The sequence below is a fragment of the Eurytemora carolleeae genome, unplaced genomic scaffold, assembly GCF_000591075.1.
Source record: "Eurytemora carolleeae unplaced genomic scaffold, Eaff_2.0 scaffold54, whole genome shotgun sequence".
In the NCBI taxonomy this organism is placed as follows: Eukaryota; Metazoa; Arthropoda; class Copepoda; order Calanoida; family Temoridae; genus Eurytemora; species Eurytemora carolleeae.
Window position 1 is genome coordinate 397802 of NW_019396185.1, and position 20038 is coordinate 417839.

At 32.9% G+C, this 20038-nt stretch overlaps 1 protein-coding gene across 1 annotated transcript in view; it reads right to left on the bottom strand.

The window, feature by feature from the left end:
* Positions 1-2311: 2311 nt before the first annotated feature.
* Positions 2312-20038, bottom strand: part of LOC111697533 (protein dopey-1 homolog) — a 35861-nt gene continuing 18134 nt past the window's right edge. Inside the window, exons 29-51 of the mRNA XM_023467559.1 lie at positions 18390-18473; positions 17143-17200; positions 16340-16432; positions 15893-15937; positions 15417-15553; positions 15165-15234; positions 14700-14767; positions 13729-14527; positions 13295-13399; positions 12965-13075; positions 12456-12518; positions 10953-11095; positions 10378-10432; positions 8765-8927; positions 8504-8599; positions 7770-7869; positions 6802-6813; positions 5667-5793; positions 4870-4931; positions 4067-4259; positions 3834-3918; positions 2875-3286; positions 2312-2378 (exon numbers count right to left, since the gene is read on the bottom strand). Of these exons, the coding sequence (XP_023323327.1) occupies positions 2312-2378; positions 2875-3286; positions 3834-3918; positions 4067-4259; positions 4870-4931; positions 5667-5793; positions 6802-6813; positions 7770-7869; positions 8504-8599; positions 8765-8927; positions 10378-10432; positions 10953-11095; positions 12456-12518; positions 12965-13075; positions 13295-13399; positions 13729-14527; positions 14700-14767; positions 15165-15234; positions 15417-15553; positions 15893-15937; positions 16340-16432; positions 17143-17200; positions 18390-18473 (3148 nt within the window). The remainder of the gene's footprint in view (positions 2379-2874; positions 3287-3833; positions 3919-4066; positions 4260-4869; positions 4932-5666; positions 5794-6801; positions 6814-7769; positions 7870-8503; positions 8600-8764; positions 8928-10377; positions 10433-10952; positions 11096-12455; positions 12519-12964; positions 13076-13294; positions 13400-13728; positions 14528-14699; positions 14768-15164; positions 15235-15416; positions 15554-15892; positions 15938-16339; positions 16433-17142; positions 17201-18389; positions 18474-20038) is intronic.

The window sequence follows — 20038 nt, forward strand, 5'->3', positions numbered from 1 at the left end:
AATATAATGGTTGGAGGTGAGCTTAAATATAATGGTTGGAGGAGAGTTTAAATGTAATGGTTGGAGGGAAGTTTATGGATTAAGGTTGGAGCCTGGAGGAGAGTTTAAATATAATGGTTGGAGGAGAGTTTATGGATTAAGGTTGGAGCCTGGAGGAGAGTTTAAGGATGTAATAAATATAGTATTAAACAATAAACACCCTTATTTGTAAACCTGAACATACCTAAAATATTACGTTTTAACATTATCTGTACCCTAACCACGTTCGTTAATTTCTTAAAAAACCTATCGTTAACATGTACTATAATACCCAAAATATAGATTAGTTGGACATGAACCTTTGCTTCATTACGTTTAGACACATAATAATTCTCGTGTAGAGAACAGAGAGTAAGCATGAGTTGTATTTGTATGATACATACTAAGAAATACCTTAGTCTGTATCTGGATTGATATACAGACTAAGGTATTAATGTAGAACATTGAGTTCTAGAGCAAGTGGTATCATGATTGATAGCTATTGACAAATGCAGAGGTCGCATCTCGATTGATAGGTACTGAGGAATACAGAGGTTGTATCTCAATTGATAGATACTGACGAATACAGAAGTTGGATCTCAATTAAGACAGATAAAGTTAATCTGGGTTCAAATCAGATAACTCGGATTCAAAAATTTCTAACTCACACCTCTCAAAATTAATTAGTAAATAAACATTTTATTGTTAAAAATATATTCATATCTACGTAATTACAAATCACACGATAACACCAGTTTTAAAACTTAAATTCCATTATATCAAAGTACTAAATATAGTATTAATGCAATAAATTATGAGAACTAGGATCAAATAATCAATAAATCAAACATAATGTTTAAAATAAAGTACTTTTTTTAATATAACTTAAATTATCACAAGAAGGCTTTGACCAATTTCCAATCAAAATTTAAAGGGACTGACCGGCTATGTAGGGTAGTTGAACTGAGTATGCAGTGTTGTATCTTTTTAAGTTTAATATGTCTCAAATGAATCTTAAAGAAGTTTTCCACAACACTGCACTGCATACTCAGTTCAACTACCTTACATAGCAGGTCACTCCCTTTAAAAAAGGGGGAAGGGTTGATTTATACTCTGAAAGGGACTGTAAATGTTATTTTAAGCTACCCTTAATTAAAGAAGACCATGCCGGATTCACAACGGTATCTTTATAAAAGATATTGTCGTTATTCTACATTGAGTTTAATTCTGACAATTTTCTAAATTGACTCTGTAGCATCAATCCGCAAGTCAGTTTAATAGAAAAACCACAGTTGAAAAATATCATTATTCAAAGTGATCAACATGGATGAATCATTGTGAATCAGACATACCACTTGAAGGACATTTAAAATAAAGTCTGACATCCCTTTTAATATAATGTTTAAATTAATCAATAGTATATAGGGACTAATGACTATCAAGCCAAAATATAATAAATCATTGACAAAATATCAAATAAATATAAAATTGAATTAAATGTTGTTGTATCAGGTATCCAGGCTATTTTGGCGTTGGGACATTTAATAGATAAACATTTTAGAAATATGACAATTCTAAGACGATATTTTATTAGCAGAGAAGAATTTGATAAATAAGTCATATCAGTTCCTGTCTCCAATTCCTTCAATACAGATTTAGGTCTTATTATAAGTCTTAGATAGAGGACTGTTCTTGTCTTTATATAACATATCTAATAATAGATTAATAATAATACAGATAGAACACTAGATGTCGTCTTTTCAAGATTTGGGGTTTTTTCGTTCACAATAACCCTGAGGCAGAAGCCCAAAGGAGTTACCGCTCATGCTCTCTCTCTGTCTTGTCATTCAACGCGACATGAGCGTAACTACTTTGGGCTTCTGCCTCAGGGTTATTGTGAACGAAAAACTCCTAAATCTAAAGAAGAGGACATTAAGTGCTCTATCTGTATTGTTATTTATCTATGATAATACCTTTCTAAAAAATGTGACAACGCTAGCTATTATGCATCTTTGGATAAAATTAAATAAAATTCCTGATCATTGAATAAATAAATAAATGAATAAATATTAAATAGTTTAAAGACAGGGGTGAATATTTTTCAGAGTTCGATGATCGGGGAAAAATAATTAAAAATTGGACATCAAACTTTTTCCATTCTTTTTGATAGTTTTTAATCAAACCCTAAAAAAGTATGTAACATACATCACTTCTGGAATTTTTTTTAAACAGGGGGAGAGAGAAAAAATATTTTTCGAGAAAATATAAACCCCTGTTTAAAGAGGATATGTATTTATGATCCAGGAATAGGCTCCAAGAAATCTAGTTCGATTATTCTCTCCAGAATACCAACGGGAGATCTAAATATAAACAGTGGTAGCCAATTAAATCAATACAATGAAGACGACTTTCAGTTTTGATTTATGTCAAGGTTTTAAACAGCATGGATACACATAAACATTGAATTAAAGACTAAAAGAAGCTGTCAATTAAAAAGCTTCTCTTGGATTACTTGTAAACTTGTAAATCTAAAAAAAGCTTGTTAATAATCAAAGCTTAAATAAAAAGTCGTCTTCATTGTATTGATATTATTACCTACCACTATAGACATTAAAAGGTAAAGGGACTGTATGCACAATTTCAAGTCACCCTCTATGCAAAGATGGCAATTGCCGATTCATAAACGGGCCCGTAAAACCGTTATATGAACAAGTCACATTGGTAAAGAAACCAAAATTGAAAATACTCAGTTTTCAAAATCATAAATATGAATATCCAATTCATAATTGATCAGTTGATAAGACAAAGCTTTAAAGGGTACACCCCCCCCAAAAATTTAAATATAAACTAGTTTACCTTTGCATTGAGTTTGCATGTACACTCTTAGTTTGCTGCCTTGTTAGAGAATAAGATAATGTACTAAACCAGGGACCTAGGAAACAAACCTTTAAAGAATAAGATGATGTACTGAACCAGGGACCTGGGAAACAACCGGTTAGAGAATAAGATAATGTACTGAACCAGGGACCTAGGAAACAAACTGTTGGAGAATAAGATAATGTACTGAACCAGGGACCTGGGAAACAAACTGTTGGAGATGAAGATAATGTACTGAACCAGGGACCTGGGAAACAACCTGTTGGAGAATAAGATAATGTACTAAACCAGGGACCTAGGAAACTAACTGTTAGGGAATAAGATAATGTAGTAAACCAGGGACCTAGGAAACAACCTGTTGGAGAATAAGATAATGTACTAAACCAGGGACCTAGGAAACAAACCTTTAAAGAATAAGATAATGTACTGAACCAGGGACCTGGGAAACAACCTGTTAGAGAATAAGATAATGTACTGAACCAGGGACCTGGGAAACAAACTGTTGGAGAATAAGATAATGTACTGAACCAGGGACCTGGGAAACAAACTGTTAGAGAATAAGACAATGTAATGAACCAGGGACCTGGGAAACAATACTTAAAGCAAATCCGTTTTAAATGAGAAATTGTCCTTCTCCGACCTAATGTTATAAATGTTTCCATGTAAAGTTGAGCTTAAGGGCTAATTAAAAAAAATCACCCATTAGAATTTATATTTACCCTAATTAGTGAGTTTACCTACATCTACTAGATAATCCATATATTTAGCGAGTTAACCTAGATCTACTAAAGAATCTATATTTTTAGTGAGTTTACCTAGATGAACTAGAGCTCATCTATATGTATTTAGTGAGTTTATCTAGATCTACTAGAGAATCTATATTTATTTAGTGAGTTTACCTAGATCTACAAGAGAATCTATATATTTAGTGAGTTTACCTAGATCTACAAGAGAATCTATATATTTAGTTGTGAGCAAAGGTTCTCCTGCAACTACAGGACGAGGATGGATTTCTCTACCAACCTGAACAAATGATAAGTTTGCATGAAAATTTTTTTTAACATTTTTTTTTCTTCCAAAAATGTTTTTTTTAATGGTGTCTAAAATTGAAGGACCATTTGACCTACCACCAGTAGTTCTTTTAAATATATTTTAAACAAAAATAATTTACCTTGCTTTCTATGAGCTTTGCTATCCTTGCAATATGTGGAACAAAATCCTGAACATGTAACGAAGTTCCACCGTGGGAAGACGGGGAACCACCGTCAGATGACGAGGAATTACCATGTTCCCTGGGAGACCCATGTTGACTGTTTGAATCGCTGTGACCGTTCTGAAGTTGGGACTGGGGACAGGATCCTTCCCTGGTAAATAAAGAAAATGTCAACTAACCTAAAAATTCTTCAATTTTTGCTCTTAGTTAAACATGTAAGATTCTTTTAAAGGGACTGTCAGCATATAGATGCATGTCCGATTTACAATGGTACCCTTTTAACTTTTATCAGAGCAACAATAGGGGAAGAAGATATCGTCGTTTTTCTATCTGTAAGAAAATTTCTACTTTTTTATATCTGTTAGAAATTTCTACTTTTCTATCTGTTAGAAATTTCTACTTTTTTACTAATCTAAAATCATCATTTGCTAGATAGAAAGACAAAGACATCATCACTTTTTGGTCTAGATTAAGGTTTAAATGGTACCATGGTGCAGATAGAACAAGAATACTAAACCAACCCCTTTCTCCAGATTCAGAAGCGTGAGACTGTGTGAATTCAAGAACCAATATGTTTTCATTGCATTACCTATTACATGTAATCATTGATGATAAAATAACAGAATAAAGGAAAAATAACAATAAAACAAACAAAAAACACGAATATCACCGCAAGAACAGAACAAAAATTAACAAATATCAAATATCGAAGCAATTAACTGAATTTCCCAAATCTAAACTTTAAATCCTGAATTGAATACCTGACAAAGGCCCATCTATACATCTGAAACTGAGGAAGAAGAGAGGCAGGAAGGGCAACCGCCTAAATAAAATGAAAAACTAGCCATGTTAGTTACTAAGGCGTTCTCAGGGCCGTCAGGTTGAGAAAGGAATTTATGACATTCATGACGAATAATTTATAAGTTTTCTCTCAGAATATAAAAATTAAAATCATCTTGTCTAGCTTTAAATCAATTCTCAATCATTTATTTCAAACTAAAATAAGTTCAACCTGGTCCAGTAGTTTACACAGCAAGGTATACCTGGTCTAGTCGTTAACATACAGCAAGGTATACCTTGTATAGTAGTTTACAGACAGCAAGATATACCTGGTCTATTAGTTTACAAACAGCAAGGTATACCTGTGTCTAGTAGTTTACAGACAGCAAGATATACCTGGTCTAGTAGTTTACAGACAGTAAGGTATACCTGGTCTAGAAGTTTACAGACAGCAAGGTATAAATGGTCTAGTAGTTTACAGCCAGGTTTACCTGGTCTAGTAGTTTACAGACAGCAAAGTGGTCTAGTAGTTTACAGACAGTAAGGTAAACATGGTCTAGTAGTTTACAGCAAGATATACCTGGTCTAGCAGTTTACAGACAGCAAGGTATACCTGGTTTAGTAGTTTACACACAGCAAGGTATACCTGGTCTAGTAGTTTACACACAGCAAGGTATACCTGGTCTAGTAGTTTACACACAACAAGGTATACCTTGTTTAATAGTTTACACAAAGCAAAATATAGCTGGTCTAGTAGTTTACACACAGCAAGGTATACCTGGTCTAGTAGTTTACACACAGCAAGGTATACTCCAAGCCAGGCTGGAGAATTGTGTGCTTGAAGACCAGGAGCTGCAGCAGCTACCCAACTAGAGTCCATCGTTGAAACACGCTTCAGGTGAGAACTGATATATAAATACATTTATTAATAGAAGTAGGAATCCTGCCTTCATTGATTGAAATGTTATATCCCATAATCGTTTAACTCAGACTTAGTTTTTTGTATTTTGACCTTTTTTGGACTTTAAGATTCATGCCAAAACCCGCACACTTAGACCCAGTTAGATTTTCCTTCTTATTAATTTTTCTGTTAAAAACACACCAGTGGCCGAATTTAAAGAATTTGAGCAGCGGTTTAAATGTAAGCCGCGGCTTAATTATGGTTGGTTTCACTTAAAATTGTATCAAATGTTTCAAGATTTAAGCCGGCGCTCAATTTAAACCGGGTTTTGGTGGATTTAAGACGCGACTTAAATTCTTTAAATTCGGCCTCCGGTTATATTGCTTAACATATAGTTATAACTTTAAAAATACTGAAATATGAAGTCGACTTTTAGGCTGCTTAACTTAGAACTTTTAATTGACCAATGAGCATCGAAAAAGCAATTTTGCAGCGTAAACAGACCCATTTCACTGAATTATTGATTTAATAAATGTTCAGTAAATTGTTTTGCTTTGTAACAACATCAATTACATTTAAGTATTGCTGTACAGTCGTCTTCCTATTCCAGAGTTTTCTAGTTATCACTGTAATATATCTAGCTTAGGAGTACAACTCTCTATGTATAATTGTAAACAAAATAAATTTAGAACTGCAGCTTCTACCGAGCTTCCCAAATCAAAAGTTGAGTCTAATCGTTCAAGGGGTTCCTGAGTTCTGATCGGACAAAAAACAGAGATTACTACTTTGCATATACAGATAGATTATATAGTGGTTTCCATAATAAAGTAGAATTAAAAGAAGGGACAACAGTTTTACTGGATTTTTTATTTAGTTAACAAAAATGTCAAACAATGTGAAAACAAAATAAACAGTAACGTTTATTGTACCAGTTACCCGGTTTCACAATTATGAAGTCGTCTTTTATATTCCACATTATTTTAGAAAAATCTGCATAGCATGATATAATTACCTCTTCTTATCCCTGTACAGTGTACAATAGTAAAAGCTAGTTTCCACCACCGTGTTAGCATGCAAAATATACTTTTTATAGAATATATTTTTTACAATAATTTTATCACAACAATTAAAAAAGTTTGAATAAAAATAGATTTAGTCAAATAAAGGGTTGAAGATGTCAAAAATCTTCTCAAAACGGCAAAGAATCATTATTGTTATTTGTCATACAGCAAGAACCAAAAAACTTTGGAATAAATGTCGTCTATGCTTTTACTTTTACTTAAGAAAATACTTAATAAGTTTGTAATTTGAAAATGTTGCAACTAATGTATCTCTGAACATGTTCAGATCAAAATTTAGAAGATGAGTTGTAAATTACAAATCATGCAAGATTCATAAGAATTTGAATCGGTAAATTAGGATTTGAACCGGATATGGTAGTTAAGCGAACTCTCAAATTCATTTAATTCGGTATCGGGTTTTTACTGTATGCAAGTCAATTTGTAAAACAAAAAAAAATGATTGAAGTAAAATAGATATCGGTAAAAAATCCATTTACTTTCATTAAACTTGGCAACATCTAAATTCTAAAAAAATAAAAATAAAAAAAGATTCAAAAACAATCTTTAAAAAATGTTCGTTTTTGGGTTGTTTATAGCCAATTTTTTTCTATCATGAAAGAAACGCAAATGGTTAGAAAAAAAAAATTATTTTACTTACATTTTGTCAAATTTGGATACTGATAGAAAATATAGGCAAGAAACGATCCAAAAACAACCAACTAGAGCTGAAAACTTTAGAATCTTGGATATGGAGATCATTGCTTGATCTCCTCTTTTTGTTAATCTTAAGATTATCATAATCTTTGTCCACTAAAGTACTTTGAATTCTACCAATCTGAGAGGATTAAGAAAAGTTTCCAGCTTAGTTGCCTACCCAGTACCGAGAACAAGAATCTACTACTTCAGTTTTCATTTCTACCTGAACTGTGGGGATTCTGAGATTAGTTCCTGCTCAATATAGGAGAATACTTGAACCATCTCAGTAATTATTACAGGCCACAAGAACGTTACATGTACCGCTGTAATAAATCAGATTTGATCAAGTTCTTAGTTACCCAGATTAACAATAATAACAAACAGGGGTCCCCACTAATCATGAAAATAAGACGTTGATTCATTAGCTATCTAATGACAAAGAGTAAATCATGAACAGGTTGTAAGACTTATAAACTTTCGAAAATATTTTGTTTTCTTCATTGTTTTACAAAAAAAAGATTTTGTTGTTGGAAAGAACTGGAAATCTCAAAAAAATGTCGATCATAATTTGGAAATGTTAGGGCGAAAAGTATTTAATGATTATTTTTTTAAAAATTCATAAACACTGTACAGTGTATTTTCACCTCTCAACTAATTACTTTATAAACTCGTGATGAACAAATCATACAATTTTTTTAAAAAAAATTCAAATAATCCACGCTCTCCTCGACAGAAGTTTATGCGACATTACTAAATACTGTTCCCACTTTGTGACCTCATAGCTCAATATTTTTTATTTTGCGTTCAAATATCAAAAAATCAAAGGTACATACTAGAAATTCAATTTTTGTATTCTTCTCTGTAGTTCTCCAACAAGAAGAGTGTCAATTGAAAATATGAATGATTTTAACCTAAAGTAAAATTTACTTAAGTTTGACGTGAATATGCGCGCATTACCTGACATGCGCAGAAGAATGACTCTGAAACAAAGAAAAACAGCTGCTTGTACAGCTGGAGATACAGGAACAGTACGCAGGCATTCAGATAATCGATCTAAACAGAACTATCGGACTGAGGCAGAAACATAACAAATAATCAAATCAAATCAAATCAAATCAAATCAAATGAAACAAATGGAAATGAAATGAAATGAAATCAATCAAATCAAATCAAATCAATTCAAATCAAATTAAATCAAACCAATTTATTATGATTTACCTGTTATATCCGGCATCTGCTTCTGATACTGATCAACATCTGAGCAGAAGATAACAAAAGCTAAACGTTTAAGAAGCAGGGCCCGCTGTTCCTGTTCCTGCTCTTTACTAGAGAACAAGGAGATGTTGGACTGTCCTAGGCTGGCAATACGAGACAATAGTTCCTAAACATATAATCAACATATTACTGAAGAACAAGAAGATGTTGGACTGTTCTAGGCTAGCAATACGGGATAACATCTCCTAAACATTTATTCAACATATTACTGGAGAACAGGTATATGTTGGACAGTCCTTGAATGGCAATACGAGACAATAACTCCTAAACATATTTTTAACATATTTCTAGAGAACAGGGATATGTTAGACTGTCCTAAACTGGCAATACGAGACAAGAGCTCCTTAGCATATAATCAAAATATTACTGGAGAACAAGGATATGTTGGACTATATTATGGTGTTAATACGGACAACAGCTAATTAACATATAATCAACATATTACTGGAGAACAAGGATATGTTGGACAGTTCTGGTAATACGGGACAACGTCTAATTAGCATATAATCAAAATATTACTGGAGAACAAGTATATATTGGACTATCTTATGTTGTTAATACAAGACAATGTCTAATTAGCATATAATCAACATATTACTGGAGAGCAAGTATATATTGGACTATCTTATGCTGTTAATACAGGAAAACGTCTAATTAGCATATAATCAACATATTACTGGAGAACAAGTATATATTGGACTATCTTATGCTGTTAATACGGGACAACGTCTAATTAGCATATAATCAACACATTACTGGAGAACAAGGATATGTTGGACTGTCTTATGCTGTTAATACAGGAAAACGTCTAATTAGCATATAATCAACATATTATCGTCCTTGTCTGTAAAAGTCCGACGTGATGTTGGGCATTATTCTAAATCAGTGTATTTTTTGGCCCTTTTACATCAAACTACACTAAAGGAATTGAGCCTTTGCCACAAACTCAAACTTTCGAATCCCTAAAGACTCGATTCCATAGAGAAGGTTTATTTCTAAATATGCATGATATACTCTGTAATTTTTGGTTTATTCTACTCTGCAAAATGTGTTCACTTAGATATAATATAAAAACTTTGATGCATGATTTGCATATTTGTCCGATACCTCAGTAAACTGAACAAATTCTTGGTTAAAAAAAAACACCAAACCAAAACTGGTTTTGGGATAATAATTGGTCTTAAAAGCCATATAGATTCAAAATAGTATTTCATTGTTTGATATTTTAACAAAAAAGAAGACAACCTAAAAAATTCCGATATTTCAAAAAAATCGTGAGACGGAAATGAAAAAATTAAAAAAGACTAAATGAGACGGAAGTCTTCTCCAGAAGGAAAAAAATAAATAAAACTATAAAGTTGAAGTTGTTTATCCATTAAATGTTAATACTACCTTAAAGTTGAAGCTATTTATCCATTAAATGTTAATACTACCTTAAAGTTGAAGTTGTTTATCCATTAAATGTTAATACTACCTTAAAGTTGAAGTTGTTTATCCATTAAATGTTAATACTACCTTAAAGTTGAATTTGTTTATCCATTAAATGTTAATACTACCTTAAATGTGATCTTATCATGAGTCATCAAATTATCGGTCGTAGTTTTCCAAAACCTAAAAGATAAATGTAAATTCTGCGAAAAAATTGAGAAAAAACTTAAGCTTCAGTTTATTGCAGAAGCCACAATTTGTTAAATCTAAAATACCTTGGGAGTGTGCATTGACAAGTATACTTGAATTAAGCTGATAAAAGACAATTAAAAGGGTTAGCTCTGGAAGCGTAATTAATAGGTGAACCTCTATGCAAAGAGAGCAATGCCTGATTAACCATGGTACCCTTGAAACCTTAATCTGATCAAGAATGTGAAAGAAAAAATGTTCAACTCAGATTTTATCTCGGTTGTTTTAGAGTAAGAAATGCCCAAGTCACTTTTTTATAGAAACCACAAATAAAAATGAACAGATTAAATGAGCAAAACATGGATATCTAATGCATATTTGACGAGACAAGTCTTTTAAGGGTACCGTTGTAAATTAGGCGTTGTCAGCTTTGCATGAAGGGTCACTTGATTTTACGCTTACAATCCCTTTAAATACAATTTTTTCTTTCAACCCCCTCATGAAATATATATACCTTAAAGACTCGTGATCCATCTGGAAGAATGCTGGATCTAGGAGTAGTTCCATCCCTTCCTTCCTCCAGGATTTCCGGGTATATGGATACTCGGATACGCTTGCTAGTACCTGGGCACCTCCTCGCAACATACTCATTCCAACCTTGCAATTAAATTTTTTACAACTTTTTAAAATGAATTTTTTTTTTTTAAATCCATAGTTAATTATTTCAAATTGTTAATCTTTTTTCTCCTTCCTCCATGTTCTTTTTTTATTGTTTCTTTTTTCCCGTCCATTTTTGGCGCTAATTTTTGAAAGAATGTTTACGAGTCGCTGTCTTGGCGCCATTTTTAAGACAGTGTGATCACTGATCACCTTTTAATTGATACAATTATACATGTCCCTCTCAGGTTCTTACAATATATACAAATTAAAATAAAAATGTATTTTTTTTAGAAAATTATCACCACCTGGGGAAAAGTAATGATCTTAATGAATTTTACAGGAAAAGGTCGGATTTCTTCTTTCTGTTAATAAAGAAATGCCACGAAGAATTATGTAATTAGCCATTGTAACTGAAGTATGACTGAAAGGTTCAGGTAATTACATTTTTTGTTTCTACTAAATAAGGGAAAATATTGATCCAGAGCCAGTTTGAGACAGTATCTTTATTTGAGAAATAAAAACTAATAAGAGAATTTAAAAGCCGTAACATTTCTTAACAAAAATAATTGGTATCTACATAATTCCCTTACCCCATTCTTGAATGATGAAACCGGGATTACCGGCTCTGGGGAATCGACCCAGCCCGCCCTACCATATGATTGTACATGCTTTGCAGACGGTGCTCCATTTGAAAAATAGTTTTTAAGGTCGTCTTTTAATTTTTAAATGTCAATTTTTAAAATAACATATTTAATAAAATCGATTTTTTTATAAATTTCTTTTCTATTTTATTTCTAATGACCAACAATTTTAGTTCCCAATTTATCTTATTATACAGGGTGTCCCACGAAACATGACAGTTGGTGAATGGTTTAAAATGCCTTCTTTCATAATTTGTTAAGTTGTTTGATACGAAAGAGAATAATAAAAAATATTGTATGGGAGTCATCTTAAAGTAAAATTAATTTCAACGTAAAATACATTTGAATAAAAGATTTTTTAACAAAATGAACTACATTAAGTCTTTAATATCTAATACAGCATATTGAAGAAGACATTAAAAACTATTCACCAATTGTCATGTTTCGTGGGACACCCTGTAAAAAAATATGTTTGTAATGCCAAATATTTTTGCATCCCAAAGAAATGTGTTTGTTTGGCGTAATTGAGCCTACTTTTTTCACTTTTTAATGAGTACAATAACCTATTCTGAATACATGTATTATACGCGGTGTTTGTACATCAGACAAATATTGCTTATTCAAATGGAGTACCATCTGCAAAGCATGTATAATTAAATGGTATGGCGGGCCGGGTCAATTCCTTCCCCCTTATATTCCATACTCCTTGGGTTTACCTTAGAATGGTTCCTTAGATAAGGAACTGTGTTGTACATCACACCGGTTAGTAAGGGTAACACCTATAGTAGAAGATGCAGATTAACTAATAATCAATAAATAAAGGAAAAGAGTTACTCAACGATTAACTTTATTTAAAATCTTAACTTATATAGTAAAAATAATTGAATGATTAACACATGTTTTATATATCAGCTGATCGAGAAACTCCTCCTTGGATTTCTAGAATTATTCAGGAAGACGATATTCATATCCGCCACACCTTTACATCTAACATAAAACATTATTGTCAATCATTATCATTTTGTTAACATTTTAACAAGAGGTTGAAACTTTTGTATGATTTGATTCCTTCAGAAAAGTCGGCTGTTTTTTACAGCGCTAAATTGTTTCATATTAATGTTCCCTTTTCGGTAAAAGGACCAGTGCTCTCATACAAAAGAACTGACCTCAGTGATGACAATTCATCAAATAAATGTAATTTGAATACTAAGCATGCATCTCATTCCTTTTCTTTCTCCTCTGATTGAAAAATGATATCTAGGATTGTTGCCATGTGCTGACCCAGAATAGTCAGAGCCTGAGCAGCATATTTAGTAGCATCCTCCCGCCCCTCATCCTGCAAATAATAATAATCTACAATATCTATCTATTTTTGGAAACAAATTTTTTTTTAAATGGATACAATGCTTTATGAGGATAATCTCGTTTATCTGTTTAAAGAAATTATCAATTTTCATCTTTCTAGAAAACTAGAATTGAAATTTATAAAATTCAGATAATAGAGGAAAGTATTTTAGCACCCTTGTCAATAAATGACGTGTAGAGTCCCTTTAACCTGTATATCTGTTCTAACAGTTCTGATTCCTCTAAGCCAGGTTCCCGCTTCTAATCTTGAGCCTGCTATCCCAGACACGCACTCAATCAGCTTCCCCGCCATCTCCTGCAGTTAGTCTTGTTAATCGTTTAGGTTTGTTTAAAAAAATATTTATAAAACTTTCAAGATTTCAAAATTGTATTATTTTAAAGTTTGCCTTTATTTAACTTTGCAATATGTTCTGCCTTAAAAAATGTTAAAAATCGGTCCAAAAATGATCGTTAAAAGTTGTTCGTTTTTGTATCGTTTTTTTTCATTTATTTTCTGCCAGGGTTAGTGTCAGAACAGCAAATGTTTAAAATAAAAAAGTTAATAATCATGCAAATTTTTGACCCCGAAAGACAATAAAGGCTAAAAACGACCCAAAAACAAAACAACGAAAGGCACATCGCTACCTGCAGTTCTCTTGAATCCCTTTTCTCTAGGTTAGCAGCCACACCGCTCACAACAACTTGATGAAGGATTTCTAAAGCGAGGAATACGGAGGGTGGAGCTAGAGATAAACAGTCTTTTAACAAGTCCTTGAGTGAGTTCCATGACTCCGCCAGGGTAGTGGGCGAGGTAGAGGAGAGATAGGAGGACAGGAATTGTAGACTTGAAACTTCAAGACTCAGGGTTCCTTTACCAGACACTGGAGGCGGAGATTTGAGAACCAGTCTCATCGTTGATAATACTGTGGAGGTTGGAAACATCCGTAATGATGTTACCAACTCCACCAGCACCTTCCGGTTCAGGTCTAGGTTTATCCCCTTCTCAGCCCAGGCCACTGCTACAGCAGACAGAAGGTAAGTTGGATGAATTGTAGCTATGGGAGAGAGAAGATCTAGAATCATATTTTTAACAGCTTTGCTGCTCCCAACCAACCAATTAGTCTTTTTCTGATCAGAGCTTTTACTCACTGAGTTCCAAAGCGCTATCAGAGCCAGGACCAGTCTAGGGGTCATTGACAACAAACTTCGTCTTGCTGAAAGTAGCTGTTCCTTACTTGCTGGCTGTCTTGATGGATTGACCGGACCCCCAAACACATGAACAAGGTTGGCAACAATACTGTTCTGATGAGAAGCTGAAAGGTTGGGTTGGGGTCCACTAGACAGCCCCCCCTGTCCTCCTTCTAGTAAACAGTAGGACAGAATTTGACCCAATGCTTCCAGTTGGGTCAGCACATAGTCACTAGGTACACTTTGGTAGATATCACTAAACATTAAATGTAAATTGAGAATTAATCTTCATTAAAAAAAAACCTAGTTGAACCAAAATCCAAAACATGCACTTTTTATAAAATGAAAAAGGGAAAGTTGAATGATTGTAAGAAAATGCAATTTTCAATAAGAAAGCCTGAAGCAATGAAAAATCACCAAATGCTTACCGGTTAGTTGCCAGATTAGCTAAATTTTCCAAATTGTTCCAAATTTGTGCTGACACACTTGTAACGACCTTTAAATAACAAAAATTAGTATTTCTAAATTTTTCTAAATACTTTTCAAAAAGTTTTTAGACCTTATTGTTTTATTGTTATATTGGCCCAATTTTCTTTTTTATTTCTGAGACTAAACCTGATAATTGGGATAGCGCTAACCAACATCGGAAGAAATAAATATCCACAGCATAATCTTTCATATTGAAAGATTTCAATTCTACTAAGGATATATACAGAAAATTCCCCAAGAAATCGGTGGCAGTGTCCAAAGACTTAATTAAAACAGGAGGGGAATCAACTCAGCGCGTTATGAACAGATTAAAAATACTGAAGTGTTGGCCTCTAGATGCAGATTAAGGTGGATGATAAAGACCAGATCCTAAACGTGATAAAGATTTGTAAAAAAGTTTTGACCTGTGTAAGGGCAGTTCCTAGAAAAGGTAGACAGGATATGACTAGACCAGACCAATGATGATGCAAATCTCTAAAAAGATTTAAGTTTCAAATCTAAATTCTTTAATATTAACATAATAATGTAAGGTACTTTTTCATGGTATCTTCCTGAGAGCATTTTTCATCGAGCAAAGATTCTAAATTTTTGATTTTTTAATTAATAAATATGATAAATAACCCTTATAAACGTGGAAAAGTTTGAATCTCATTTACCTAAGCTGATGCTGCCGAAGAGCTGAAAGAATTGCTGCTAAAAACATTGGTTGCTCCGAGAACGGGTACTCCGGGGTGTACTTCATCACATTGGAGTCTATGTAGGGAAGTCGGGGTCGGTCTGTATCCTCATACTTCTAGAGTTAACAAAACATTATAGGTCTGTATCCTCATACTTCTAGAGTTAACAAAACATTTTAAAATGCTGTGCTAAATAATTTATAAGTCGTCTGTAAAAAAAACAATAATAATAATAATAGTAATAATACAAATAATAACATTAACAACAACAACTATAACAAAATGATAACAAAAACAAAAATAACAAAAACAAAAACAAAAACAAAAACAAAGACAATAACAATATTAATTAAAATAATAATAATAATCATAACAACAATAACAATAACAATAACAATAACAATAACAATAACAATAACAATAACAATAACAATAACAATAACAATAACAATAACAATAACAATAACAATAAATCCCGACAGTAAACTATGAAGTATCACCTAAAATATGTAGAATAGGGTGAGATTATATCATTATTTTATAACAGGAAAACATCAATTATGAGTCCTCAAGGCTCAAACAATCGTTATCCACCTTTAGTATGTTGATTTCACATTTCAAATTGTTGAATTTTAAGTTAAAAAAAAAGCTTCCCAAGCTTTAAACCCACTTTTGTTTTCCTTTAATATACTCCCCATGTGTCAACACGACTGTTAAAGAACCATGTAAAGTTAAGTGATTTTGCTTACTTTAATTTTTCCTGAGGTTTTTGGAAAAAAAACCCAATTAAATTCAAGGTTTGGCCATACAAGTGCAGAGTCCAAACATTTAAGATAGGTTATTAAAAGAAAGAATTCCGCTTTTTATCAAAAAGACTAAAATGTAAAATATTTGATCTGCACCTTCTGTAGTTTAGTTCTATGGAAGAGATCACTGACGAACAATGCAAATGGTTTCCCATTGTCCTTCACTATCAGTATCAACTCACTCGTTATCTAAACAAAAGAAAATCCTTTAAATAAAATCATCAAAGTCCCTGTGAGAACAACTAAGGATTATTTTATATATCTCTATCCGATATGTCTTATTATTTGATTTCAACTGTCCTCCATAGAACCACATTTTTTTGCTTTGATTTAATTAGCCAGCGCAGGCGGAGACGAATGTTTTGAATACAGAAACATTGGATAGAAAAAGAATAAATATTGTGAACGTAAATTCATAATATAATAATCATATTTGAACACATTCTATTGAAGACCTATGGATCAATCAAAAGTGGCATACCTAAATATTCCAAAAATCAAATCAGTGAATCAACAAATCAGGAATTAATTTTGTTTTCAATTCGTTTTATATAAGCTTTTATTTTGAGTACAGTAGTCTCAACAATAGCATGTAATACAAAACATCGATATAACTGACAATCGCTATAGAATACATATTAAAATGATCACAAAATTTAACCATTTAACCATTAAATGTAACAATTCATAGATGACTTGAAATATCTGACATATTTTATATTAATTAGTGAAATATGGGCCTTCTCATTTATTAAGGGTATTTTATCATAGAAAAAATTTCAACTTGAATTAAAGTAAATTTTCATTTTTCAAAGTTGGTCATTCACAGGTTGGACACCCTGTTCAGTGTATATCATTCTTTAGATTGTTAAGTGGGACACCTGGTATACTGAACCTACCTTATTCAGTAAAGATACCGCTGTTAACTGAACCTCTCTGTTCCCCAAAACCTCCTCCCTAGAAACATTGAAGTGAAAACAGCAGGGTGCATATTTTCTTTATAAAAATCTTTCACCCTGTTAACAATTGTTTAACCCTGTTAATAATTGTTTCACCCTGTTAACAATTGTTTCACCCTGTTAACAATTGTTTCACCCTGTTAATAATTGTTTCACCCTGTTAACAATTGTTTTACCCTGTTAACAATTGTTTCACCCTGTTAACAATTGTTTCACCCTGTTACCAATTGTTCACCCTGTTAACAATTGTTTCACCCTGTTAACAATTGTTTTACCCTGTTCAAAATTGTTTCACCCTGTTAACAATTGTTTCACCCTGTTACCAATTGTTCACCCTGTTAACAATTGTTTCACCCTGTTAACAATTGTTTCACCCTGTTACCAATTGTTTCCCTGTTAACAATTGTTTCACCCTGTTAACAACTGTTTCCCCCTGTTACCAATTGTTTCACCCTGTTAACAATTGTTTCACCCTGTTACCAATTGTTTCACCCTGTTACCAATTGTTTCCCCCTGTTAACAATTGTTTCCCCCTGTTAACAATTGTTTCCCCCTGTTAACAATTGTTTCACCCTGTTACCAATTGTTTCCCCCTGTTAACAATTGTTTCCCCCTGTTAACAATTGTTTCACCCTGTTAACAATTGTTCACCCTGTTAACAATTGTTCCTCCTGTTAACAATTGTTTCACCCTGTTAACAATTGTTTCACCCTGTTAACAATTGTTTCCCCTTGTTAACAACGGTTTCACCCTGTTAACAATTGTTCCCCTCAGATATTAGGCATGTTTTTTTTCTGGTTAATTCGCTGAATTGGAGTAAATAAATAATTTTAATGGGAAAAAAATAGTTTTTTGATAAAAGTATCAAAAGATTAAAAAACTTGACCTTTATGTTTAATTCCCTTCCCCAGAGATAAGAAGCGGGTTTTAACTATATACATCTGGACAAATGTTAAATCTCTGGATATGACTTGACAACCTTTTAAATGTTCATAATAGTATACATAAAACATTTGCTGGACTTCTCAGGGACCAAGAGTTTTAGAGGTATAATGTATGATGGATACAAATTATCATGTGCTCCTGCCGCACAACATATTTAGCCGTGTGATTACAAAATGTTCAATGTTGTTCACAATCAAACAAAACTTATTTTCATCATATTTAAAGTACAGAAAAAATATTACCTTGTCAATCCAGGTATTCCAGGGTAATAGGATCTTAGGTAATACAGGCAGATAGTCAGAACCACCTCCACTAACATTGATGACCTAGAATACAATATTGATGGACTAAAATACAACATTGATGGACTAGAATACAATATTGATGGACTACAATACAATATAGATGGACTAGAATACAATATTGAAGACCTAGAATACAATATTGATTGACTAAAATACAATATTGATGGACTAGAATACATATTGAAGACCTAGAATACAATATTGATGGACTAGAATACAATATAGATGGACTAGATTATAATATTGATGGACTAGAATACAATATTGATGGACTAGAATACAATAATTTAGACCTAGAATTCATAGTGAAAACCTAGAATACAATATTGATGGACTAGAATACAATAATGAAGACCTAGAATACATATTGAAGACCTAGACTGCAATATTTAAGATATGTAAAAAGACTAAAAAAAAACTGTGCTACATGTCCAACATTGTACACAACACAGTCAAGTGACTATTACCTGTACTGTGTTACATGTACACAACACACTCACAGTAAAGAGACTATTACCTGTACTGTGTTACATAAACACAACTCACTCACAGTAAAGATACTATTACTTGTACTGTGTTACATGTACACAACACAGTAAAGAGACTATTACCTGTACTGTGTTACATGTACACAACACACTCACAGTAAGGAGACTATTACCTGTACTGTGTTACATAAACACAACTCACTCACAGTAAAGAGACTATTACCTGTACTGTGTTACATGTACAAAACACACTCACAGTAAAGAAAATATTACCTGAACTGTGTTACATGTACACAATACAGTAAAGAGAATATTACCTGAACTGTGTTACATGTACATAACACAGTCAAGTGACTATTACCTGAACTGTTACATGTACATTGTACATAACACAGTCAAGTGACTATTACCTGAACTGTGTTGCATGTAAAACAACACAGTAAAGAGAATATTACCTGAACTGTGTTAGATGTACATAACACAGTCAAGTGACTATTACCTGAACTGTTACATATACATTGTACATAACACAGTCAAGTGACTATTACCTGAACTGTTACATGTACATTTGTTGACTTTAAAAAAGTCAATACGATAAAATAAAAGAGATCTAAAAGGATATTTCTAATCTTTATTTAATAAAACGAAAAGGTTATGAAATATTTTCCCTAGACAGGGTTGGAAATTGGTTGGTTTAGAAATTAATAAAGAAACTATAGATGAATATCAATTGGAGGTGTTTGTAGAACTTCATGATGGTGGTGCAGATCATCAATCTTGACGGCAGGCTTACTCACAACTAGGCTTAGTCTAAGGGAGAGAGATTGCGGACTTATCCTGTATACAGGATAATGGAAGGAAGTCTGGTTCCGCCCGGATCTCTGGAACATTGTGGAGTGCGGAGCTAGGTGTAAGCAGTGTCTTCTGCTGTTAGTTCTGTATCTGAATCATTATCATGGAGGAGCCAGGGTTGAGACGGAGTTGTGAATGTCTTGAGTGTTTATAGCTGACTGCCGGGGCTGGGATCTGTAGAAGGGGGGGGGGGAGAAGAAGCGGGGTTTGACTTGTGGGCACTACATGGAGGAAATGGATCTTGAG